Genomic DNA, 27,927 nt, shown 5'->3' on the forward strand with positions numbered 1-27,927 from the left:
TATGTGAGTCTGCTCTGCTGTAAGATATTCCCCTTAAGGAATGAGGCCATAGTTCAGAGGTAGAGCTTCTGCTTTGCATACCAAAGGCCCCATGTTTACTCCTTGGATCTCTAGGTAGGGCTGGGGAAAAGTCTTACCAGAAACCATGGAGAGTCACTTCCAGTCAGTGTAGACACCTTTCTACAGGCAAGGGGCCAGAACTGATACCATGCCTCTTTCCCTTCTCTTTATGGGGACATTCTCTGTCTCAGTGTCAAAGCACATTGGTGCTTCCTGAATCATATCTGCACACAGCATCCAGTTTCACTGGTCCTTGTCTCGTACTTCTGCTGCACTCCCAGCAGCAGTCTTGTCTACTTTTAGTGCTGGAGGGAAAAGACAAAGAAAAAGAGAGAGATGGTCACTGGTAGTGGTTCAGCAGCAGAGTAGCCAGGGGCCAGCAAAGCTGAATTCATGCTGCCTACTTCCACCACAATCACTGCACCAGAATGCATGACTGGCTTGAACTCACCTGGGCACTCTCTCTCATCTAGCACCAAAAATGGACATGCTTGGTGCTGAAAGGGAGAGCATGAGAGCAGCAAGAGACTGGGCCCGGTGAAACTGAATACAAACCCATTCCCTCATAAAACAAGCAGAAGTTACTCTGGCCCAAAGACAGAGTGCTTGTTCAAATGGTGAGGAAATGGAGAGGTCATGTCAGCCCCAGCCCCTGGCGTAGCACAAGAAAACAACCCAGAAGATTCAATAGAGGCAACATGGAAGAAGCAGCTGCAAGCAATTGGGTGACACTCACAGTGGAAGCTGAAATTCTCATCATCCCATGGTGCGCTTGTCACCAGAGGCCATCATCTTACCTTTTCTTATATGGCAGCCACCCTTGGCACTGAAGCTACAGAAAGTTTGGCTGTGGAACCTAGATTCCTCAGCAAACCGAGTACATGCATAGCTACCTATAGCTGGGAAAGGGACAAGCCATCCAAGAACAAGGAGGGACAACCAGAAAGACATCTGAGGTGTGAATTCAAGATAAAGCACTGTAAGAAGGGAGGGTAGGGGCCTTGAGAAGTTCAATAGTTGGCTATGGACAAAATAAATTGTAGCAGCACAAACTACTTTGTCACAGTCTTCCCACTAGAATGATTTAGTTGTATTTCTATAGAAATTAATCATTTGTAATGTGTCAATGTATATAAAATAACATATGTAAATTTAATGCATATTCATGTCTTCTTTTGTGCTCCTTCTTGGTGGTTTGCACCTGGCATCCCTAACTTCCCATTTGCCAGTTGCCCTGTTTTGTGAAGGATAGGGACTGAAATATATCCAAAGTGAAATTCAAAAGAGTGTGTCAGGATGCCATCAAGGTGAAACTAAAATTGAAAGCATTTGCTCCCAAGGAGAAACATCAGAGAATTTTCTTAGATGGTTTCTCCAGAGCTCAAGTTTTGCCTACAGACCAAATTGCATGTACAGGTAGCTATTGACTTTGCTATGAGAGGGAATATTCAATAATGAAGTAGAAGATGCACAACACACTAACAAAGCAATAACAAAGGTTTGCCTATCATTCTGATGAAGAATGCAACTTTCACTCTAGTGTACTGCCGAAGAATTACCAGCACATCCTGGCTTTGGCATTTGCAGTAAAGGAGATCAATGAAAACCCTGAAATCTTACCCAATGTCACTTTGGGTTTCCGCATCTATGACAGCTATTTCACTGCCAAGTGGACCTACCATGCAACACTGCTACTTGCATCATCATTGAAGAGATTTGTCCCCAACTATCAATGTGATACCCAGAATAACCTGATTGCAGTCATTGGTGGACTGGACCCCCTAATTTCCCTTCATGTGGCAATCATCCTGGATATTTACAAAATTGCACAGGTAGGATTTGTGTTTTAAACATGGATATTTAAGAGTACATTTACACTTCCTTTGTCCTTCTAGATGAGATTTAATGCTTTGGGTACAAAACAGGTGCATTTTATGTAAGTAGAAGGTATTAGGCATAGAAATTAAGTGTTAAGGTTTTAACAAAAGTTTAAGACAATTTGATAATCTGATGAGACCTCAAAAGCTATTTCAGTTTTCCTGAGAAGCATCTGCATAGGGCATTCATGAACAGCTACTGATGTCCAAGCATTACATAGGACCCACTGCTGATGCCCAGAAATCCCATCCAAGTGGCTCCCCTGCACTTCCTGTTGAAATAGTTGTGCATGTATTTTTTTACACTGTGATGGGATAACAGCAACTCAATCTCTATGCTGCTGTTCACCATATTTCCCACTCCTTATGAAAGCTGGCAATTTCTACAGATTCTGTGCACTCCATACATTTGTTACATTTGTTAGATATTTAAATGTCTAACCAAAGCTAACATCCCAGATGGCTCAGAAACACTTCTGTGATCTTATTGATATATTCTCAAAAGCTGATTTATTCTGTTTTATTGTATTTTATTGTACCAGAATTCTCCTTGCAGAGCATCCCTCAAATGTTGATCTGGTCCTAATATTATTAAACTCTAGCTTGAAGAAAGGAATGTTGTGGGGACATGAAACCAGAATTATCTTCTTTCTGGGGTGAAGGCACAATAGGAGTATCAAAAGTAAACTCTAGATGGGACCCAGTTGATAATTGGGAAACATTATTTCACTTGAGTATTATTTCACTTTCATTTGTGCAATGCCATCCACATGTTTTGAGTGTAGAAACACATGGATAGTTAAAATGTGTTCTTTTTGAAACTATTATAATGTCTTTGTTAAAGCTGTCACCCTACCCAGCACGTTTACCCAGCATATTACCAAGGTAGGAGGAAATGCCATCAGAGCTTTCACCTACTTCCCACACAATCACTTTATCCTTCTCTGACCAAGCATTTAACACAGAGACAACCAAAAATCAGATGGTCTTTCAGGTATCTAGGGAGCAAACCCTTAAGGGCTTTAAAGGTAATAACCAGCACCTTTAACTGAATCTGGAAACATCCCTTCCAAAATAGCTGTAATATGCTCCAAGTGAGCAGTTCCTGAGACAATCCTGGCAGCTGCATTCTTCACAAACTGAAATTTCCTAATATTCTTCAAGGGCAGCCCCTTGTGAAGTGCATTGCAAAGATCCAGCCGTGATGTAACTAAGGCATGTGTAACCATGGCCAGATGTGCCTTCTCAAGATACAGCCATAGCTGGCGCACTAGCCGAAGCTGTGCTGGCCACTGCCTCCACCTGAGCATCCAAAAGCAGGGCCAGATCCAACAACACCCCCAAGCTGAGTGCTTGCTCTTTCAAGAGGAGTACAACCCCATCGAGAGCTAATTGAATCACCTTATCCCAATTGGCTTGTCTACTGACCAGCTGCACCTTCGACTTGCCTAGATTTAACCTAAGTTTGTTAGCCCACATCCAGGCCTTCACCGCCTGCAGCTCCTGGTTCAGTATATCCACGGCTTCCCTAGGATCTGATGTCAGGTTTTTTATGTGTACACAGCTCCTGAAGATGGGATGACATAATTGCCGCTTTCTGCCTCTAGAATGCTCTGCACGATAGTTGCTGCAGATTCAGAAGGAGCCTTGACACTGTTTTGAAGCAGCAGATGTAAAAGCAGCAGCACCACAGCAATAGTGCTAGTATTGCCACTTGTACAACTGTTCCAGAACAGGTTTGGGACTCCTTCTGAGTCTGCAGCAGTTGCAAGACTGAGTGCTAGAGATGTGATAGGCTGCACATCATGCCAGTCTGTATATGCAAAGTGATTTACCATTTGGAAGTGCTACATAAATGTGGTCATTTTCCTCTTTAGCACACCCACGGTCCTGCTCCAGTGATGAATGATAAAACCCCAGGACTTCCCTTCTATCAGATGTTCCCAAATGAGGAACATCAGTATCGGGGGATCCTCTCTTTACTTCTGTACTTTGGCTGGACATGGATTGGGGTCCTTGTTATGGACAATGACAATGGAGAAAAATTTGTGCAGTCTGTGTTTCGATTGTTTTCCCACAGTGGTATTTGCTTTGAGTTCATAGAAAGAATTCCCCAAGTTACATTTCTCTCTGACCTTCTGAACAAGATGAAAGATGGGGCAAAAATACATTTCAAAGTAATGGAGAGCAAAGCCAATGTGCTAGTGGCCTATGGTGAATCTTATTCTATGGCATTTTTTAGATTTGCAACATATTTATCAGAAGTAGTGCTTGTGAAAAATGCACCAAAAGGTAAAGTATGGATAGGAACAGTCCAGCTAGCACCTGCTTCATTTGCCTTCCAAAAGACTTGGGATGGAGGAATATTCCATGGAGCACTATCCTTCACAATTCACACCAATGATCTACCAGCATTTCACCAATTTCTTGAGAGCAGAAACCCAACCATCACAACGGGGGATGGTTTTATCCAGGAATTTTGGGAACAAGCTTTCAGTTGCATATTCCCAGGTTCAGTTTTGGATGAAGTGGAGGGGAATCTTTGCACAGGGGAGGAGGAGCTGAAGAGCCTTCCTGGGTCAATTTTTGAAATGAGCATGACTGGCCACAGTTATAACATCTACAATGCTGCCTATACTGTGGCCCATGCTTTACATGCCTTGTTCCAGTCTAGACATCAACACAGAGTAAAGATGGAGGGAGAATCCAAGCGTCAGAATGAACAATTCTGGCAGGTAATGAACAAACTGATGTAGGAGCACACCCTGTAAATGAGCATCACTATGGGTCACAATCTGCCTAACAGTGTCTCTAGATATTCTTCCTATACTCCCCATACCCTGTTCTTCTCTCTTCTCACTCGCTAAAAGTGAGAGACTTGCTCATATTTCAAGTGGCATTGTGTGTTTTCCTGGTGCTTTTCTTTTCACTCACAATATATACAGTATAGAATATGTTAAAATTTGCCTAGTATCCATTCCCTCCTGCCATCTCTTTTTCTGATAAGTGAGATAATCTGCATCATTCTTTCCCCCCACCATTCAGTTGTGCTGCCTTTACTATGAAAGAAAAGGTTCTCATTAGTGAAGGTTCATTCGGGCATCCCCCCCCCCTTTTTTTTTGCTTCCCTTCTGCTTGTGCATTTCTGCTCCAGGAATCTGGCAGAACCATTTTGTCCTCTTGTAAACACCATGTTTACAAAAAGGTTGAACAACATCTGATAAAATACTTTAATAAGCAGAAACATATAAATGTTAGAGGCACTGCATACAAGCAGAGAATAATTAAACCCCCAAGAACTTTTCCCCCCACAAGGAAGCAGCTTATCTTTGGCCCATGGTAAATACCATTGCTTCCTCAGCCCCCATCTTTTTATATGTATGCGAATGCTCATAAAGTATGTGCTAATGTTGCTTTTAAAGAAACAAAATTTGGTGAGTATTTTTATAGTTATTAGCCAGCCAAACTTCCATCATAACAAGGTAATTATGTTTTGAATCATATAATAGCTATCAAAAGGTCTGTTTGGTCAATATTCTAACTAAAGAAGTGCTAGCGGTATATAAATGTAAGTGCTATTGCTATTGCTATTGCTATTGCTAGTGCCATGTGAGATTTTTTGGTACTACTGATGACTTCAACTCACCGGTATTCATTTGTTTATGGGATTGCTGATGTGTTTCTCTTCGCTACAGACAAGTGCTCTGTGTCACTGGCATGGCATCATGCTGCCATCAGGGACATATTTGGGGGTGGCACAGAGGACTTGGGGGACAGTGAGGTCATCAAAATTTATCTCCCATGCAAGCAGTAAGGCTGAAGCAGAAACTTCATTGATGTTTTAGTCAACAGCTTCATGTGGCTTTTAAAAAATGTTACTATACTACTAATAATAATAATATACCGGTACAGCGCTCTCACCCCTTCCTCAAATTCCTGTGTGATTCTTCACTTTAAATTTAGTATAAATATCCATTTGAAAACAAGATGTTCTGGTAAGAACTAATCTGCCTACTTTCCTTTCACTATAATTTTAATTGATAATTATCATCTTCACAAGCTAGCCCAGTCCCACCTCAGACTTTCATGCATCCACTATTTTGAATTCGGCTTGGATGACATCACCACAAACTACACCATTGAGGTGTCCTTATGTGACCTACAACTGTTCCAAATTTGTTACAAATCTTTTGGGCAGTAAACAAGTTAGCCCATGTGTGACTCAAACATTCATGCAGCCACCAACTTGAATTGAGGTGGATGATATCATCACAAACTATGCCGATGAGGTGTCCCTAAGTGTCCCTATACCCAGTTTGGTTCATATCAGTCCAGGCATTCCAAAATTGAAAGGGACACACACACACACACACATACACACACAGAGACACGGTGATCTCATAAACTTACTTTCCTTAAGAACAGTAGGAAAAATTGAGAATAGAGTGGAGTTCATGGACAGAAGGATTACTGGACTTTTAAAACATTACTATGTCTTATATTTGAAATATAAATATGTTATTATTCCTTACAATATTACTTAGAATACATCCAATCAAGCAATAGATATACCAATTAATATTCCAGTTACCATAATTATTTTTTTCATATGGCTTACATACAGACTAATGCTGGGCAGGGGCCCCCGCAGGGGCAGGTGGCCCATTAGGATGGTCCACCCAAGAAGGTTATTGGATCCAATAGGATTCCAAAAAGCCTTGGAGGGATTTATTGTTGGCTCTGCTGGTGACCCTGATGGCACTATGGTGGAGAACTGGAATAATCAACTCACCAGGGCAGTGGACACCATTGCTCCTAAGCGTCCGCTCTGACCTGCTTCCAAACTGGCCCCTTGGTATACGGAAGAACTATGGGGGCTGAAGCAGCGACGTAGACGACTATAGCGCAAGTGGAAAAAGACTCGACTTGAATCCAACAGATTATTACACAGAGCACATTTGAAGATCTATGCTCAGGCGATATGTACGGCAAACAAGCAATACTTTTACTCCCATATCACTTCTGCATGTCCAGTGGAGTTGTTTAGGGTCATGAAGGGGTAATACGCGCCCCTTCCTCTTTGAATCGGTACCTGGAATCAACAATCACTCACTGTGATGTTTTAAACTTGTTTTGTATGAGTTTCCAGGCAAAATACAAGGTGCTGTTTATTACCTATAAAGCCCTAAACAGCTTAGCCCTGGTTATGTAAGACAACATATTCTTCACCATGAGCCCTACTGCCTGTTAAGATCATCTCGAGTGGTTCATCTGTGTTTGCCGCCAACTCTGGAATGGGCCTTCTCCATTGCTGCCCCTGCACTTAGGAATGTGCTCCCTGTTGAAATAAGAGCCTCCCCATCTCTGGCAACTTTTAAAATGTCACTGAATACGTATTTATTCACCCAGGCTTTTATTAGATTCATTGTTTTAATATTTTTAATGTTGGTTTTTAAATTATTTTAAAGTTAGAGATTTTAATGTTTAAATTATTTTAATTGTTTGATTGATTTGATTTTTAAAATGATTTTTCATTGTTAACCGCCCAGGGATGCAAGCTTTGGGCAGTATAGAGAAATGTTAAATAAATAAATAAATAATGCTGCACAAATGTAACAAATAAAGATGGACACGTGCAAGAAGGTCATGTGTTTGAGTGGATACTCAAAAAAGCACAATCTCTTGTGCTCTTGGTCTGCTTGTGGCAGTGTTGTGCAAATAAAAATGAAAACTTCATCTATCCAAGGCAGATGTTTGTGAGATGTGGCAGTGGTGACATTTGCTTATATCTTGCCTTTTCCTTTTTTCATCTAGTTACATCACTTTCTGAAAGGTGTCTCATTTAACAATAGTGCAGGCGAAGAGGTTTCCTTTGACCAGAATGGGGAGATAGTAGCTGGATTGGATGTGATGAACTGGGTTATTTTTTCAAACCATTCTTTTCAAAAAGTGAAAGTTGGGAGGATGGATCCTCAGGCTCCTCCAGATCAAGAGTTCACCATCAATGAGGGTGCCATAACATGGCACAGATTGTTTAATCAGGTAAGATGCCAGTGTCATTACTTAACTATTTCCATTATTAATGAGCATTAAATATCAATTGATGATATTTCTGAACAGCAAAAAAATTGGTTCAAACCAATGATCTTATCCTATTGATTTTTTTAAAAATCATCTAGAGTTATGGGGTAAATTCCTACACCAGGCTACATAAAACTCTCATTCCCAGCTGTGCCCTTGTTGTTAGATTGTTAATGAACATGGTACACAATATATCCACAAGTATGGTCATTCAAAACATTTATTATATTTCTGTTCTTAATAAAAATATTTGATGGTCAAAACATCTACTGGTTTAAGATAGTTACACTTATTTCAGTCTGGCCCAAGCTCCACAAAGCCAGGAAACTGGAACCTAAGGCTGATGCCTTAAGAGACATGGCACATGATCAGTAGCAATGTGCATATGTTACAAATTGTTCTCACTTACAGCTTGCCTTCCATGGTACCACATGGACACCATGGGGCATCTTTGCTGATGCCAAGCATGCATCCTTCCCCATTTTGATCACGATTCAACCAACAAGGAGTACTGTGGATGCATAGAGGACAAATACCATTTGGGGAGAAATGGGTCGATTTGTCGGCTTTCTGCACTATTTAACTTGCTACACTTGTGGTAATTTTTATTAGATCACTTTGAAATTAGGCACATTTGTAGAACATATCTAGCAAATTATGCAGAGCAATTTTCAAATTATTAGTTCAACAAATGTCATGATGATAAGCAATAACATGTTGAGCCTTGTAATAGTAGAACCTCTTTCTTTTTTTTAAATAGCTTTAACTAAAAGGAATTTACAATTTGGAACTATGAGGTTGGCAAGAACTAGGGTTATACATTTTCTGTCTCTCCCCCCCCCCCCCATTTTGTTTTTGGCCCAAATCCAAAACAATCCCATTTTGTTCTTTGTTCAAAATTGCAAAATCCGAACCTGAAACATTTTGGAGTTACAAAAATGGCCCTGGGGCAAAATTAGTGGGTGGGGATGGTACTGTCCAATGGGTGGAAGCTACCATCTAAATTTCAGAGGAATTGGGGAAAGGGCTGATTTTTGGTGCATTTTTGAAATTTAAGAGTCTAAGCCCATGCTTTAGGTCACCGATTGGAAGGCTAGAAGGGCGGGAAATTCAAAGAGATGTCAAACCCAAAATGGAGATTAACTCAGAGATTGCCACAAAATGGAGGTTCAAAACAACAAAATGTTTTGTAGACGAAACAGGGATGTTTTGTTTTGTGTACAAAACATTTGAATTTAGAAAATGGGCATTTTGTTTTGTCTACAAAACACCCCAAATGGCCCGTTTCAAGTACAATTTTTTTTGTCCCTGAAACGTTCTGCACATCCCTAGAACTATGAGGGTGCCAAGTATCATGCACATTATTTCCACCTGGTTGACAGTCACCCTCCTTTTCCAGTCAACTGACAAATGAGATAACAAGACCATTGAAATCAGCCCTCATGAATGGACCCATACACATAATTCCAGCATTTCCACTATTAAAATGCTGGCATAGGAGCATGCCAAGGAATATGGGTTCCTAAATTATTTGGTAAAATATAAAAAGGCCGCAGAATATGAAGGCTTCCAAGTTCTTTATTCTCATTATTCTAATTGTCCTCTTTGATTCATTAATTAGACACGGCCTCTTTCCCTATGTAGTGAGAGTTGCCATCCTGGTTCCAGGAAGAAAATGAGGGAGGGGCAACCATTTTGTTGCTATGATTGCATTTCTTGTCCAGAAGGGAAGATTTCAAACCAGAAAGGTAAGTAATATACATTTGGGGAATTTATTCTCAGAGAAGATCTCTTGATACCCACACTATTATCCTTTCAGATCCCTGTCCACAGGATGAGAAGACATAGAGAATATGACCATCTTGATTCCATATATTTCAAATGTTGCTAGTTACATTGCTCATACTATCATTCTAGACTGACTTTCCAGTAAGGGAGTTGGGACACCACTTTGTGAAAGTTTTGCTCCTTTGTGAAGTGCCAGAGAGTACTTCCTTTATGGAAGGTAGTCACCGGGCACCAATGTGATGAAAACTTTACTCTGGCAGTCAGATTGTTTCCGAGTCTAATCCAAATAGAGGGTTTTGTCCTACAAACATTATTCATACATTTATTATTATTATTTTACACAGTCAGACAGGTGTTATTGTCTGGTTTGTTTTATCCAGGCATTGAGTCCTTCCCAAGGACCTGGGATGGCAGAATTTTATTGTCAATGTTGTTGCTGTGGTTATAGATATCGACGTAGAATATAGGCTGTTCCCAGTAAAGCTGCTTTTTGTAATTGGCTGATGGTGATTTCTGTGACCCCTATGGTGTTGAGGTGCTCTTCAAGGTCTTTTGGAACTGCACCCAGGGCGCCAATTACCACTGGGATTTTTTGGGTCTTTTTCTGCCACAGCCTTTCAATTTCCATTTGTACAGCTTTGTATTTGGTGATTTTTTCTATTTCTTTTTCTTCTATTCTGCTATCCCCTGGTATTGCTATGTTGATTATTTTGACTTGTTTTTCTTTCTTCTCGACTACAGTGATATCTGGTGTATTGTGTGGCAGATGTTTGTCTGTTTGTAGTCGGAAGTCCCATAATATTTTTACATCTTCATTTACTTCAACTTTTTCAATTTGATGGTCCCACCAATTTTTGGCTACAGGTAGCTTGTATTTTTTGCAGATCTTCCAGTGTATCATCCCTGCTACATTGTCATGCCTTTGTTTGTAGTCAGTCTGTGAGATCTTTTTACAACAGCTGATTAGGTGGTCCACGGTTTCATCTGCTTCTTTACAAAGGCGGCACTTGCTGTTTGTGGTGGATTTTTCAACTTTGGCTCTTATTGCATTTGTTCTTAGTGCCTGTTCTTGTGCAGCCAGTATTAAACCCTCTGTTTCTTTCTTCAAGTTGCCATTACTAAGCCATTGCCAGGTCTTCCTGATGTCTGATTTTCCACTTATATTGTGCAAATATTGACCATGCAGGGGCTTATTTTTCCATTTTTCTGCTCGGTTCTTGACTTGTTCTTTCTTGTAGGCCTGCTTTCTTTCATTGGTGTTGAATAGTTTTGTGTTATTGACCATTTGAAGTGCATCTTCTTCACTGTCCTTGATATATTCTTCAAGGCCTCTTTTCTCCTCCTCTACTGTTTGATGGACTTGCAGCATTCCTCTTCCACCTGAGCTATGAGGGAGGTATAGCCGATCAACATCACTGCGGGGGTGCAGAGCATGATTGATGGTCATGATTTTCCTGGTCTTACGATCTAGCGTCTCTAGCTCTGCCTGGGTCCAGTCTATTATTCCTACAGTGTATCTGATAACAGGTATAGCCCAGGTGTTTATGGCTTGTATGGTGTTCCCACCATTGAGTTTGGACTTGAGGATTTTTCGAACTCTCCTGATGTATTCACTTCCAATTTTTCTTTTAACTTCAGTGTGTGCGATGTTATCAGCCTATAGAATGCCCAAGTATTTGTAATGTTCTTTCTCTTCCAGGTTCTTGATCTTGCTTCCATTGGGCAGTTCTATTCCTTCTGTTTTTCTTATTTTCCCTCTGTTCATTATTAATGCAGCACACTTGTCTAGTCCAAACTCCATTGCTATATCGCTACTGAATATACGGACAGTGCTTAGCAGTGATTCGATTTCTGACTGGGACTTTCCATACAAATTTAAATCGTCCATGTACAGCAGATGGTCGATTTTACTTGATGTTTTAGATGTTTGGTATCCGAGGCCTGTTTTGTTTAGTATTTGTGAAAGTGGGGTCATGGTGATTACAAACAACAGAGGGGATAGTGAGTCCCCTTGGAAAATGCCTCTTCTAATGCTAACCTGTCCAAGTGTCTCACCATTGATTGTTAACTGTGTACTCCACATGCTCATTGCTTTTTTAAATAAATATCTGAATGTCTTTACTGACACCAGTTGTTTCTAAACATTTTAGTATCCATGTGTGAGGCAATGAATCAAAGGCTTTCTTTTAGTCAATCCATGCAACACTTAGATTGGTTTTTCTTCTCTTGCAATTTTCTAAAATTATTTTGTCAATCAGCAGCTGGTCTTTTGTGCCTCTGGTGTTCGGGCAATTTCCTTTCTGCACAACTGGAAGCTATTTGTTAGGTAATAAGTGTTGCATGATTTCATCTGCTATTATTCCAGTTAATAATTTGAACATGGTTGGCAGGCAGGTTATTGGTCTATAATTACTTGGAACTGCACCTTTTGCTGGGTCTTTCATTATGAGATGAGTTTTCCCAGTTGTTAGCCATTGTTCAATATCACCTCCTTGCAAAATGTGATTGAACTGTTTTGATAGTTGTTTATGAAGGCTTGTTAGGTGTTTAAGCCAAAAGCCATGCAGTTCATCGTTGCCTGGCGCAGTCCAATTTTTAATTTTCTTTGCTCTTTCACTTATTAATTCTGGTGTTATTATTAGATCTTGCATTTGTTGGTTACATTTTTCTACCTCTTTCATCCAGCCTGCTTTTTTATTATAATCTATTGGGTTGTCCCATAATTTCCCCCAGAACTGCACTGTTTCTTCTTTATTTGGTGTTTCTACGTTTCTTGCAGTTTCTCCTTCTATGCTTTGGTAGAAACGTCTCTGATTCGACTGGAATTGGAGATTCTGCCTGTGTTGTGTAATTCTGGCTTCATATCTGCTAATCTTCTTTGACACTGCTGTTATTTGCTGCTTTATTATTTCCAGGACTTCTCTAATTTTCCTTGAATCTAGGTGGTATTTTTGGATCAGATACTGTTTGGTGTTTTCATTCTTCAGCTTCTTGTCTTTCATATCTTTCAATTTACTAGCATCTGATCTAAGCCTGGAGATTTTATTTTCTAATCTAATCTTCCATTTAGGTGATGTACTGCTTTCTTTTTTTACAGGTCCACTGATCTTATAACCGAGCTCTTGTGTTGTTATTGTTGCTGCACTGTACATTAGTTGGTTTGTTTCTTGCAAATTATTGGTTGTTATTTCTGCAAGTGCAGCATTGACATCTTTTAATGCCTGAGCACGCTGTTTTTTGGCAACTGTTTTTAGAGCTGGAAGTCGAACCCTGGTGGTTGTTTGGTTTATGTGCTCAGTTATTTTTTGCTTCAGTTCTTGTTGCTTTTCTGTTAAACGGCATTCGGGTTTTTGAGGTGAAGGCAAAGGGGCATTTGCCTGGTTTTGATTTTGAAACAGTTCAGCAACAGTGGCATCCTCTATTTCCAACACCTCCTCCACCTGCGCCTGAGCAACTTCTTCAATTGGTGGTAATTCTTCTTCCATATCTTGAGCCTGTGTTGCTCTTTGCAGTTCTTCCAGCTCAACTCCTGTGAATACTTTTTTTCTTATTATGTATCTTCTCTGGTCTGCTAGCCTTTGTTCTGTTATTTCTGTATCTGGATGCTTCTCTTTCCAAATTTGGTACATTCTTTTAAAATAACCTCTTCTAGTTGGACTAGACTTGTAATGCCAGATCATTATTTCCTTGTTGGCATTTTTCGTATATTTTTTTCGTTTAAGCGACGATTCTTCCAGTAACCTTGCAGTCTCCATCCCTGGTTGCTCAACTGAAGATCCTGAGTCCTGTTGCCCACTTGCCACCAGATGTCCAGGGACTATAGCACCTGGCGCGGTCCTTGTTGACCCGGACGACAACCGATCCGGTATAGATTTATTAAAGTTGTCTCACCATATTGTTGATGGGAGAGGCACTCTTTGTCTGGCTCCTCTGGTGAGACCTGTCCAGTATGGTTGGACCTCTGGCATAGCTCTCACCTTCCTCAGAGCACACAAGCCCCACAACCACGCCAAGGTAGTGCCTCACTAGGGGCATTTATTATTATTATTATTATTATTATTATTATTATTATTATATTTACATTTATATAGCCCGCTTTCCTCCTGAGGAGCTCAGAGTGGTGTACTTGGTTATTTTTATCATCACAACAACCCTGTGAGGTAGGTTAGGCTGAGAGATACATGACTGGCCCAGAGTCACCCAGTGAGTTTCATGGTTAATGGGGTTTTGCACTCAGGTCTTCCTGGTCTTAGTCCAACATTCTAACTACTATGAGATTTGCCAATATATATGATTTTTATAAGAGATTCCTTTGTGTTTCAACATTTATAAAAAGCAGACTGTTAAAAATGAATAAATGTTAAAATACTATGCACTTTTGGCACTAGAGGTCAAAGCGACCTGCCAAAATGCTGTTGTAATACTGTAATGACTCTATGAAGCTCTTCTCATGATCAGCTTTGGGGCTAATTATGGGAAAGGAGGGTTTACCTTAATTTCCCTGCAGATGATCAATGTTCCATCTGTGGGTGGGTGGATTGCCCACCCAGATGAGCGGTGGCTCTCTCATGGGCTTCCCCTGCCTCGTCAGGGCACAGGTGTGTGGTGCATTAATGGGAGCCCCACTCCCCATGCGAGAATGTCTGGCACAGCTGCAAGCAGTCATGGCAGACACACAATCACAAAGCCTGGTTCACTGGCACCCCAAACCTTGGTTAAGTGGTGGGCGATTTAGGAGGTTCCATTGTGACCATTTCTGTCCCAAAGGAGCTGCTGGCAGCCTGTGTGCCCACATGACCAAGCCTTTGGGTAGGAGGGCATATGCATGCTCTCCTACATCACTTTTAGTCTGGGTACAAAACTAGGGCTACCTAGTTGAGGAGTGCCCGGATGCAGACTGATCCTGACGGTTCCCATGACCAGCCCTGGACTAGCGCTGCCCTACACAGGTAGGGTGAGGGTTGTGCTCCCCACCCCCGTTTTGTTTTTGGCCTGAATCCGAAACACCCCTATTTTGTTCTTTGTTCAAAATCATCCAATCCAAAACACCCCAATTTGTTTCTTTGTTCAAAACTGCAAAATCTGAATCTGAAACTTTTTGCATTTTTAAAAAATGGCCCCAGGGCAAAACTAGTGGATGTGAGTGGTGGCACCCAATGGGTGGAATCTACCACCCAAATTTCAGAGGAATTGGTCAAAGGGCTGGTTTTTGGTGGATTTTTGAAGTTTAAGGTTTTTCCCATAGGGAATAATGGAGGTTTCAGCAAAAGTATAGCTTCACATCGGGGGGAAAGGGGGAGGCCCAGAGCAGAGTAGGGTGGGTGGTAGTGCCCAGTGGGGGCAAGGAAGCTGTGAGAATTATTTCAAAAGAATTGGGCAGAGGGTTGATTTTTAAAGATTTAATGGAGTTTACGTGTCTTTAAGTTTCTTCCCCATAGGGAATGATGCAGGTTTCAGCAGCCCTATAACTGCACTTGGGGGGCACCAGGGTGGCCCAGAGCAAGTGGTGGTGTAGAACACATAGGGTGCCAACCACCCCCATAGGTTGCTAACTCAAAGGGTAATGGATTCTGTTGTTTCTAAGATGTTTTGAGTGTAGATTCTCTGGTAGCATATGAGAGTGGATTCTTGGTTTGTCATTGAAAATCTCATATGCTACCAGAGAATATACAGGTTGGTCTCAGACTGGCAACAAGGCAGGCATAGGAAATGGCATGGCATCTCTTCTGGACGTAAAAAGCAATGCAGCAGATAAATCCATCCCCAGGCTGGCATGCAGTAGCCATAGCAGGCTGGCAGGCTGGGCTCAGGCTGACAATAAGGCAGGCAGGCATAGGCAATGGCATGATTGATTGATTGATTGATTTATTGATTTGATTTGATTTCTATACCGCCTCCCAAAAATGGCTCAGGGCGGTTTACACAGAGAAATAACAAATAAATAATAAATAAGATAGAACCCTGTCCCCAAAGGGCTCACAATCTAAAAAGAAACATAAGATAGACACCAGAAACAGTCACTGGAAGTACTGTGCTGGGGGTGGATAGGGCCAGTTACTCTCCCCCTGCTAAATGAAGAGAATCACCACATTAAAAGGTGCCTCTTTGCCATGTTAGCAGGGGTTGACATGGCATCATCATGGCAACCTGAGGCATACCTTGCAATGCAAACTAGTTCTCTCTCTCTGTCTTCAATGAGATAGAAAGGGAGAATGGCGAATGAGTAACTAACTTGTTGAATGAATTGAAAACCCCTCCTTGAACTCCCCCCACCCTTGCCCCTTCTTCTACCCTTCCCCTGGCCAATGTGGGGTCAGTAAAGAGTGGCAAGAGGCAAAAGAGCCAATGGGGAATAAGGAGGGAATCTTCAGCAGGTCAGCCCATGCTTTAGGTCACCGATCGGAAGGCTAGAAGGGCGGGGAATTCAAAGAGATGTCAAACACAAAATGGAAACTGACTCAGAGATCAAAATGGAGGTCCCAAACAGCTACACATTTTGTAGCTGAAACAGGGTCGTTTAGTTTTGTGTACAAAACTTTCAGATTTTGAAAATGGGCATTTTGTTTTGTCTACAAAACACCCGAAACGGCCCATTTTGAGTACAAAACATTTTGTACCCAAAACGTTTCACACATCCCAATGTTGGGCTGGTCATGAAAATGACCTCTAACTACTATACTACTATGATTCAGGTTTGTAATGGCATTGGTTAATCCTTGGGGTATTATTTATCTCAAAGACATTGCTGGAGATATTGTGAACAGAGAGCACTTGAGACCTTTTCACACTTTATATTGTACTATCTACAGGTGTACTCTGTACACCTGTACATGCTTTTGTATGAATGACTGTAAAGTAATGTGCACCTTTGAATCAGTTTCAAGTCCTGGCGCCCACAGAGCGTTGTGGTTATCTTTGGTAGAATACGGGGGGGTTACCATTGCCATCTCCCTCACAGTATGAGATGATGCCTTTCAGCACCTTCCTATATCACTGCTGCCCAATATAAGAGTTTCCCATAGTCTGGAAAACATACCAATGGGGATTTGAACTGGCAACCTCTTGCTTGCTAATCAAGACATTTCCCTGCTGTGCAGGGGCATAACAAGGTTGGCTTGGGCCCAGAGACAAGTTTTTAAAATGGGCCCCCACCACAATCCGTCATCTGTCACCGCCTTGCTCTCCTTCTCTTGGACCAATGTAGACTCTGCTAACTATCCCAACTAGTTAAAAGTTGTAAATTACAGCACAGCAGAACCAAATTTATTGACTGCCTGACTCCCTTAGACTTGAGGTGGTTTACATAATTAAAACAACAACAGCGGGGTGGGGGGAAACACACACACACACACACACACACCCCTAAAAGCCTGGCAGAATAGATAAATTTTCAGAATTTTCTTAAAAGACAGAAGGGATGGGCATTAGGAATCTCAGGAGGCAAGGTATCTCAAATAAATGTGAGGCTGGATGGGATGGGATACAGAACGGGCAGAAAGCAGATTATAATCATGCAGGAAATGAAATGGCCATGAATGGAAACTTGCACAACTACTGACCTTTCTCCAATTTGGGAGAGCTAGGAAGAGAGGTGTCTTCTCCTTCATCATATATACTTTTAAAAGACCCATAGGATCTCATGTGCCAAGGACAGGTCTGTAATGTTTGAGTGATTTCTCCACTCTCTTACCTAACTTTGCATGTTAAGTGATTAAGAGTCAAAGAACAGCCTTGGATGTTAAAAGGGGGTTGCTAAACGGAGGCAAGGAACTGTGAAAAGTGCACACTTGTCACTCTTCTCTTGTGTGTGCCTCCCCACTTCTGTTTTCCTAATGGGAGGAGGAAGGGGGAGTGGAGCGTTGCAATTAAAAATGAATAAAGGCCCTTTGTGACGCTCTGCTTCCCCTTCCTCACCCCCCCCCCCCGTTAGGGAAACAGAAGCGAAGCCTGGGCGGGTGGGCAGCCATAATGCCCCAGATCTAGGCCTGTATAAATTGTACACTTGTATCAGTGTTGAACACGATAAGGCTATGCACACAACCTGAGGTGGGGTGGGTAGGTAGGGATAAGGACTGCGCTGGAGTTACCTTCCCCTCAGCTGATCTCCTTGCCCTCCTCACTGCTTCCTGCTGTGCCCATAAGCGGCTTTCTGGAGACCAGGACAATGTGTCTCATCCTCCAGGAATCTCACACTCCCCCGTGTGAAGAGTGCTGTGCATTGGAGGATTTGCCTGTCTCTGTATCTGCTGTGGCTGTGTGCAGCCCAAGGAAACACACAATCCCGGCCACTGGGTTAAGGGTGCACATGGCCAGGTCAAAAAGATAGGTAAGGCACTGTGGCGGCGCTGGGATCCAACTCGATTCCAGTGCTGCACGTGAGCAGCCTATCCCAGGCTGGGCTGCTCTAGCTTGGGTTAGGCTGCTCTTGAGAACAGCCTTAAGGTCTGAGAAGTGCTTTTGTTTGTTATGAATCTATGAAAAAGCAGATGGTTTTTCCCCCTCTTTTATGTTTTCCCCCCTACATGTGAAGAACATGTCCTGGTATCTGTAAGACACAGAGGCTATTCACACGCGTGTGCAAAACTGGGCTAAAGAAGCCCAGCCCGGGTTTGCACATCCATGTGCACCACTGGGATCAGGCTGCAAACTCGCCTATGAAGCCACCTCTCAAAATGGGGTTAGGAGGGTGATGGATGGGTGAGGAGAATCCCAATAATGCACCGCACACTTGCACTATGTACCATTGGAGCTCGGGGGGGGGTGTCCCAGCACCCCAACCCCTGGAGCTACCAGCAGGAGCTGGTGCTCATCTTTGTGGGTGATCTGCCCACTCAAGGAGGCAGCACAACTCATGTAACCTGCTCTCCCCACAGACCACCCCGGAGCCCTTCTCATGGATTGTGAGACAAGGTTCATAGAGTGATTACAGTATTATGGTAGCATTTTATGGGGCCTCTTTGACCCCTCACACTATACATGCATAGGACTTTCATTTCCCCACCCAGTGCAACAGAGGTTGTCCATACTACAATATCCACAGTATGATATTGACCTGAATCAAAGATTATGGTTAAAAAGTTCAATTTTAAACATTGGCTGAGACAATGTGCAGCCTACTGCCTCTGTAACACTCTGCCTCGAGGCTGCTGTGGAGACGTAAGCAGTCCCAACCTTCTTCACAATCAGCAGTTGCATAAGAAGTTTCGTTGAAATTTAATTTTTATTAATTTTTAACAATAATCATAACATCCATAATAAACACAATTGGACTTCCCGCGCACCTCTTTTCGTGAAATAAAAACTATAAAGTTTACCTTATTATAATATTAATTTAAAAAACACAAATTTAAAGCTTAAAGAAAAAAGAAAAAACCATTAGTCTACCCAACCTGCATTTCAAACTTCAAATCCAGCTGTAAGATCCATATTAGGAAAATAATTCTTTAAGTACAACAAAAAAGGTTTCCAATCTTCCCTGAAACGTTCTAAGCTTTGATCTTTTATCAGTGTTGTAAGTTTTGCCATCTCTGCATGTTCCATAGTTTTTATCAGCCAATCTTCTTTTGAAGGCAGTTCATTAGTCTTCCATTTCTGTGCATATGTTATTCTAGCCACCATAGAAGCATACAGGAGAAAAGTTAAGCTATTTGTAGGAATTTCTCCTTGTGTTCTCCTAGCAGGAAGGATTCTGGCTTCTTAGGAAATGTCACTTTAAATATTTTCTTTAATTCATTATATATCATGTCCCAATAGGCCTTAGCCTTCCCACAAGTCCACCACATGTGAAAAAAAGTACCTTCAGAATCCCCACACTTCCAACATTTGTTTGAAACATTTTTATACATTAATGCCAGTTTTTTTGGTGTCAAATACCATCTGTACATCATTTTATAATAATTTTCCTTCAAAGTATAACAAGCAGTGAATTTTAAATCATTCTTCCATAACTTTTCCCAGGCTGCCATTTCTATATTAAGTCCAACATCTTGAGCCCACTTTATCATAGTTGTTTTAACCAATTCATCTCTTGTCTCCTCTAAAAGTAACAATTTATACATTTTAGAAATTAATTTTTCATCATCTTGACATAGTTCCTTCTCAAAATTCGAAATCTGATCCTCAAATCCAACTTTAAGGTCTTTCTTATAAATCTCATTTAACTGATAGTACTGAAACCAATCTCTTACCACACTTTGTATTTCATTTAAAGTTTTTAACTTACAATCCTTTCCATGAAAAAGCAACAGATCTCTATAAATACCCCCAGACACCTGCATATTTACTTCTTTATGTGATAAAGCTTCGATCGGAGATATCCATAATGGAGTTTTTGGTTCTAACCAATTTTTCTATTTTAACCATACCCTCATTAAACTCCTTCTTACATAGTGGTTCAAAAAATCTTTATGTACTTTACTTTTTTCATACCATAAGTAAGCATGGCATCCAAACCTTCTGTCAAATCCCTCCAGATCAAGAACTCTAGGGTTTCTCAATGTTATCCATTCTTTTAGCCATGTCAAACATACAGCATCAAAATACAACCTTAAATCTGGCAAGGTAAGGCCACCTCTGTCCTTTGCATCTGTTAAATTCTTAAAATTTATTCTTGGTCTTTTCCCCTGCCAAACAAACTTAGTTATATCCTTCTGCCATTGCCTAAAACAAGTCATATTATTAATTATAGGAATAGTCTGAAAGAGAAATAACATTTTAGGTAAAACATTCATCTTCACCACTGAGATTCTTCCCATTAAAGATAGATTCATTTTGGACCATCTTTGCAAATCATTTTTCATTAAGTTCCATGTTTTAACATAATTATTAGAAAACAACAAAGAATTATTATTTGTTAACCAAACACCCAAATATTTCACTTTCTTCTCCACTCTTAACGCACTTATTTCAAATAATCTGTCTTTAGTTTTCTGATCTATATTTTTAGTCAAAACCTTAGTTTTAGTCTTATTTATATAAAATCCAGCCAACTGGCCAAATTGCTGTATCTTGTCCAAAAGTCTTTCAATCTTGTCCATTCGATTTTCTAAAAATAACACAACATCATCTGCAAAGGCTCTCAACTTATATTCTTGTCTCCCAATTTTGGGACCATGTAGTTCATCATCTTCTCTAATACTTCTACAAAGCACTTCTAGAACCAATATAAAAAGCAATGGGGAGAGTGGACAGCCTTGTCTAGTCCCTTTTTGTATTACACAATTGTCTGATAATTCTCCATTTACAATAATCTTAGCATATTGTTCCATATAAATAGTTTTAATTGCTCTAATGAAATTATTACCCGCAGTTATTTCCTCTAATAGTTCCCACATGAACTGCCACGAAATATTATCAAAAGCTTTCTCTGCATCCAAAAAAAATCATCGCCATCTGTTTGTCATTATGTTTTTCATAATACTCCAATACATTTAAGACTGTTCTAACATTGTCTTTCAGTTGTCTCTTTGGCAAAAAGCCAGCTTGATCTTCATGAATAAAGTCTCTTAATATCACTTTCATTCTTCTTGCCAAAACAGCAGCAAAGAGTTTGTAATCATTATTTAAAAGTGATATTGGTCTATAATTTTTAATTAATATTGGATCTTGGTCTGGCTTAGGGATTATTGTAATATTTGCATATTTCCATGAATCTGGCATAATCCCTTTTTGTAAAATGTCATTCATAGTCCATTGAAGAGGTTGTAAAATTTAGTCTTTAAATGACTTATAATACAAAGCTGAGAGTCCATCAGGCCCTGGGGCCTTGATGGAGTTATCTTGATTTATTGCTTCTGTTAATTCCATAACTGTTATTGGAGCATTCATAATTTCTATTTGTTGATGAGAAAGTTTTGGAATATTTTTAGATCTAAGAAATTGCTCAATTTTTTTATCTTCTACTATTTTGCCTTTATATAGTTCTGAATAATATTTTTAAAATTCCATCCTTATTTCCTTTCCATTATAAGAGAGCCCATTTTTTGTAAGTACTTTAGATATAAAATTTTTCTTCCTCTCGGATCTAATTTTCCAAGCTAGCAACTTGCCTGGTTTATTTGCAAACTCAAATGATCTTTGCTTAATATATTTCAAATTTTGTTCGAGTTCATTTGCTATTAACATAGAATGTTGTTGTTGTAGAATCTTAATAGCTTGAGAAACCTTCTTCTTGTCTTTAGTCCATACCAGTTCCCTTTCCTTTTTTGAGATCTGCATCAATAATACCTCTTTTTTCTATCCTCTTTATTTTTTAAAATATGCATCTTGCTGTATGAAGAAACCTCTCAAAACTGCTTTACTTGCATCCCAGACAATTTTATTATCCAATCCTTGATTTAAATTCAATTCAAAATAGTCCTTTAACTGCTTTTTGGCTTTCTCGACCACATCTGGTTTTTTCAAAAGATATTCGTTCAGTCTCCACCGAAATGAGGTTGCACCTTCCTTCTTCCATTCAAAGCAAATTGGATTATGATCCGAAAATGTCCTAGGTAAAATGTCCATTCTTTTCATATAAGATATAATAGTTTTAGATGTCCAAACCATATCAATCCTTGAATGTGATTGGTATCTTTCAGAAAAATAGGTAAATTCTTTTGCATTAGAATTTTTAATTCTCTATAAATCATAAAGGTCCATATGTTCTACTAATTCAAAAAATGCTTTAGGAAGTTTACCTTGTAAGTTCTTATCCGATAAATCGGATTTTCTATCCAAAGATGTCGAAACAACTCCATTGAAATCTCCCAATATAATCAAATTAACGTTCGATAAATTTGCCATCTTTTGATCCAAATAGTTATAGAATTCAACTTTCTTTTCATTTGGGGCATAAATTCCAATTATCACCATTTTGACTCCAGAAATTAAGACTTCCAGCGCAAGTACCCTGCCTTCTTCATCTTTAAAAATCAATTTAGGTTCAAATTGCTGTTTAGCATAAAATACTACACCTCTTTTTTTTTCTTATCTGAAGAAACAAATTCTTGTCCCAGGGCCTTATTAACCAAAAGTTTTCTATCTTGTTTTCTAATATGAGTCTCTTGTAAACACACTATATCCTTAAGAAAGTGAAAAACACACTATTTCTTAAGAAAGTGAAAAACCCTATTTCTTTTAATTTTTGAGTTCAAGCCATTTACATTCCAAGAAAAAAATCTGTGAGTTCGTTTGTAATCCATATGGTATAGTTTAAATTATATATTTATGAAGCAGGATGCTCAGAAGATAAGTCTTTTTTGTATTTCCGCCAAAATTCTTGTGCTTTGAGGAGCTCGGTGAATCTATTCTTCTTACTCTTGTAGAAGAAGGAGATTCCCTATGGTAATTCCCATCTAAAACGTATTCCATTAGCATTTAAAGCATCAATCAAAAATTTGTAATCCTTGCGTTTTCTTAAGATTCTAGCTGGAATTTCTTTCAAAAATTTTATCTGGTGAGCTTGAATTGTTAAGGTTGTAGTAAAATGAGCCTGAATGATTCGCTCAGCTATTGATTTGGTGGAAAACTGTACTAAACAATCTTTGATTAGTTTGTTTCTTAGAGCAAAGTCCGAGTTCAAACGAAAGACTGTCTCAATCTGGGCCTCCATCTCATCAGGTGTAATTCCCAAAAATGATGCAAGTTCCTCTCCAAGCAATTTTCTAATATTCTGGTTAGGGGTTTCTGGAATGCCTCTAAACCTTAAGAATCTCTCTTTTTGTCTTAGTTCCAACAAAGCCATTTGATCTAGTAATTTTTCTCTATCATCTTTCAGTGATTGCACATCCTTCTCCACAGCTTCAACCCTTAATTTAAATTCTTTATTATCCTGTGCTAATCTCTTGACAATCTCATCAATATTTGAAGTCTTATCATTTATTTCATTCATTTTTCGTTTCATCTGAGTCACATCTGGGATGACTTGCTGAAGAGCAGTGGCATTTGACTGCAAAATTTGTTTCATCTCAAAGAGTGTTTGGTCCATGGCTACAGGTGCTTTAGTTTTCCCCACGCCTGTATCTGGAAGTGAAAGTTTCCTAGCTTGTGTATGTGTCTGACTTTGGTGAGATTTGTCCTTGCCTTTCATACTGGCATGGAAGGGTTAAAGAAGAAGATTACTTGCACAGCCAGTTTGTCCTTGATCTCAAAACAGAAAGTAACAGCCTGTGCTTATTCAAATATAAACAATTCTGCAGCGTCTGTAACTAATCACTGGCAGACAAAATTTTCTCACGATGGTGTGGAGCATCTATTGTTTCCATTATTCCATTGGTTAAACGAAATGATAGGCAGAGTAAATAGCAAATGAGAAACAGCAGAACGTCTCTTCTTTAAACTATAAAAATAACAATCCCCACTGATAAAGTTCTTTCCCTATATTAAATACAGCAGTTCAAGTCTCGAGCTTTAATATTTAGCAAGTAAAAAAGAAGAAATTCCTTTCTTTAATTGTAATCCATAGAAGAACTTACAGGCTTATCTGTGGCGTCTTTCTCCGAAACGCAGGAGGAGTTTCAATCTTTTGTCATCATCATTCACTGAAGAGGTGAGCTTCTTGAACTTCAAGCATTAATTACAGGTGAAACTCGGAAAATTAGAATATCGTGCAAAAGTCCATTAATTTCAGTAATGCAAATTAAAAGGTGAAACTGATATATGAGACAGACGCATTACATGCAAAGCGAGATAAGTCAAGCCTTAATTTGTTATAATTGTGATGATCATGGCGTACAGCTCATGAAAACTCCAAATCCACAATCACAGAAAATTAGAATATTACATGGAACCAAGAAGACAAGAATAGAACAATATCGGACCTCTGAAAAGTATAAGCATGCATATGTATTCAGTACTTGGTTTGGGCTCCTTTTGCAGCAATTACTGCCTCAATGCGGCGTGGCATGGATGCTATCAGCCTGTGGCACTAATGAGGTATTATGGAAGACCAGGATGCTTCATTAGCGGCCTTCAGCAATTCTGCATTGTTTGGTCTCATGTCTCTCATCCTTCTCTCGGCAATGCCCCATAGATTCTCTATGGGTTCAGGTCAGGCGAGTTTGCTGGCCAATCAAGCACAGTACACTGCATACTTTTCAGAGGTCCGATATTGTTCTATTCTTCAATCCTTGTCTTCTTGGTTCCATGTAATATTCTAATTTTCTGAGATTGTGGATTTGGGGTTTTCATGAGCTGTACGCCATGATCATCACAATTATAACAAATTAAGGCTTGACTTATCTCGCTTTGCATGTAATGCGTCTGTCTCATATATCAGTTTCACCTTTTAATTTGCATTACTGAAATTAATGGACTTTTGCACGATATTCTAATTTTCCGAGTTTCACCTGTATATCCAAGCCGCAGAGATTGTTTGCCAGGCAGCTTCAATCATAAAGATTTCCTGAGTAGGAGGCTAGCAAAGATGGAACCCCTATCCCTGCCGATTGACTTAAGACAAAAAACTGAGCTCTTCAGCTCAGTCCCTGTATTAAGCGACCGGCATACGAGAAGACGTGGGTTATCTTGAGTCAATCCTTTAATCTAGGATGACTTAGGAGGGTTTTGAAGCCTCAAAACCCTCTTTTTTCCTCTTAGTCGGTCTTCCCTTGGCAGAGAAGCAGCCGCTACGCTGGCAGTCCAACCGGAAGCCCGCATAAGCAGTTTCAATGGTATGGTGGGTGAGTTAAAACAGGGCAGTTAATTTCATTAAGATTGACTCTGACTTGGAAGACAGAGAGACTATTCTCATGCACACGCAAAACCAGGATAAGGGAGCACAGCCCAATTTTGCCTGTGTGAGAGAACCTCGCTTGCACCCTTAACCCTTAGGGAGCCACGGCTGTTAAGGGCTCAAGTGCACTGTCACCCGGGGCTAGCTGGTCATGTGTTGGTGCCATGTGGCTTCATGCATCACCTACACATGAGTAGCCTCCCAGCCAGTGTCAGGAGGCTCCCCATAATGCACTGCACATTCCTAGCTCCCAAACCTCCCAGCTGCTGTTAGATGAACGGGATCATCTGCGAGGGAATTAAGAGTTATAAGGATTCGTCCCCTGTAGCATACGGCCATTTCTACCTGATCATGAGAAAGGGCTCAAATCATATGAAAGGGCTCAGAGTTTCAAAACAGTGAACACAGAATTTTTTATTTTCCCCCTTCTCTGTGATGTGCGGTACAATTCATCCAGAGATCGATCAAGGGGCAATTTAACAATAAAACTTTTTTGCCATATTGTTTTATTTATTTATTTATTTATTTATTTATTCATTTATTCATATTTTATCATATTTTTACACCACCCAAAACATACGTCTCTGGGCGATTTACAAGATTAAAAAGTAAAACATTAATTAAAAACAAAAACAAAAGAAAAATTTAAAAGCAAGAAATTTAAAACACAATTTAAAATTTAAAATAATATTTTAAAAACATTCAAAACAATCAAAACAGTATCAGTTAAAAGCCTGGGTGAAGAAATGCATCTTTAAGGACTTTTTAAAAGATGTCAGAGATGGGGAGGATCTTATTTCACTAGGGAGCGCATTCCAAAGCCTCAGGGCAGCAACAGATAAGGCCCGTCCCTGAGTAGCCACCACAGGAGCCGGTGACAAATGCAGACGGACCTCTCCTGATGATCTCAATGGGCAGAACGGTTCATTAAAAAGAAGACATTCTCTTAAAAACCTATGGCCCAAGCCATTTAGGGCTTTATAGGTTATGACAAACACCTTGTATTTTGCCCGGAAACATATTGGCAGTCAGTGTAACTCCTTCAATATGGGAGTAATATGGAGTAAGTTTTGGAAACAATGTAAAATAGTATTGAAACCAACATTTTCATTATGAAAGTGTTTTAAATTTCTTTTGTTCTCTGCATGGGAAATGAAAGCTAGAAGTAGTTGGTATGATTTCCAAATGAATGAATGAGATTCTAGGATTTAAATTTTGTCCTTGGTCCCCTTGTGAGTGAAAGCAGAGTTCCTCTGGGAGACATGGAAAACTGAAAAGAAACCAGAGACCTTTACTTTGCAAAGAATGTTCATTGTGTGAAGAATCTTTTAACATCACCCACTCACCAGTTCTGTATTAGAGGATGAGGACTGAATGGTTGCCCTGATTTAGGTGGAGAATATTTTACTAGATGCTCGTAGATTTGATATGTTATTGAGAGTGAACCATATTTTCTTTTCTTTCCCCCCACAGACATGAATGACTGTAATAAATGCACAGATGAAAACTATCCAAACAGAAAGCAGGATTTATGTATCCCAAAGGATATAAGCTTCTTGTCTTATGGAGAACCTTTGGGGCTCACTTTAGCCAGTTTCACTTTTTCCTTTTCTTTCATTACAGTTCTGGTGCTAGGAACATTTATGAAGCACCATAACACTCCCATTGTCAGAGCCAACAACAGGAACCTCACCTACACTCTCCTGGTCTCCCTCCTGCTCTGCTTCCTTTGCGCTTTGCTGTTCATCGGCCATCCTGAGAAGGTGGCATGCCTTATTCGACAAACTGCTTTTGGCATCATCTTCTCGGTAGCTCTTTCTTGTGTGCTGGCAAAAACCATCACGGTGGTCCTGGCATTCATGGCCACCAGGCCAGGATCCAGAATGAGGAAATGGGTGGGGAAAAGATTGGCCAACTCTATTGTTACTTCCTGCTCCTTTATTCAAGCAGGCATTTGTGCTGTTTGGCTGGCAATCTCTCCCCCTTACCCAGATGTTGACAAGCATTCAGTGGATAACAAAATTGTACTGGAATGTAATGAGGGCTCTGCAATTTTCCTTTACTTTGTCTTGGCCTATATGAGCTTTCTGGCTCTTTTTAGTTTCACTGTAGCTTTTTTTGCCAGGAAGCTGCCTGACAGTTTCAATGAAGCCAAGTTCATAACATTCAGCATGTTGGTGTTTTGTAGCGTGTGGTTATCCTTCATTCCAACCTACCTGAGCACTAAAGGAAAATACATGGTCGCTGTAGAAATCTTTTCTATCTTAGCCTCCAGTGCTGGGTTGCTGGGTTGTATCTTTTCCCCTAAATGTTACATTATAGTGTTGAAGCCTCAACTGAACAACAGGGAACAGCTAATAAGAAGAAAGGGTTTGTGAATGTAAATACGCTATCCCTTGTATTAGTACC

At 40.1% G+C, this 27,927-nt stretch overlaps 1 protein-coding gene across 1 annotated transcript; it reads left to right on the forward strand.

The window, feature by feature from the left end:
- The first annotated feature begins 758 nt into the window (after window positions 1-758).
- On the forward strand, window positions 759-27,896 carry LOC128330978 (vomeronasal type-2 receptor 26-like). Its single transcript, XM_053264347.1, has 6 exons — window positions 759-826; window positions 1,601-1,892; window positions 3,815-4,672; window positions 7,752-7,979; window positions 9,640-9,766; window positions 26,992-27,896. The coding sequence occupies exons 1-6, from the start codon at window positions 759-761 to the stop codon at window positions 27,894-27,896; spliced, it is 2,478 nt and encodes an 825-aa protein (XP_053120322.1).
- Window positions 27,897-27,927: the final 31 nt, after the last annotated feature.

This window comes from Hemicordylus capensis, chromosome 6 (assembly GCF_027244095.1).
Source record: "Hemicordylus capensis ecotype Gifberg chromosome 6, rHemCap1.1.pri, whole genome shotgun sequence".
In the NCBI taxonomy this organism is placed as follows: Eukaryota; Metazoa; Chordata; class Lepidosauria; order Squamata; family Cordylidae; genus Hemicordylus; species Hemicordylus capensis.

Excerpts from the sequence above, each read along its gene's own strand:
- LOC128330978 (XM_053264347.1), top strand. The coding sequence starts at position 759 with ATGGAAGAAGCAGCTGCAAGCAATTGGGTGACACTCACAGTGGAAGCT. Across the intron at positions 1,893-3,814 it reads ATATTTACAAAATTGCACAG|CACACCCACGGTCCTGCTCC; the intron begins GTAGGATTTGTG and ends TTTCCTCTTTAG. Across the intron at positions 9,767-26,991 it reads GAAGATTTCAAACCAGAAAG|ACATGAATGACTGTAATAAA; the intron begins GTAAGTAATATA and ends TTCCCCCCACAG.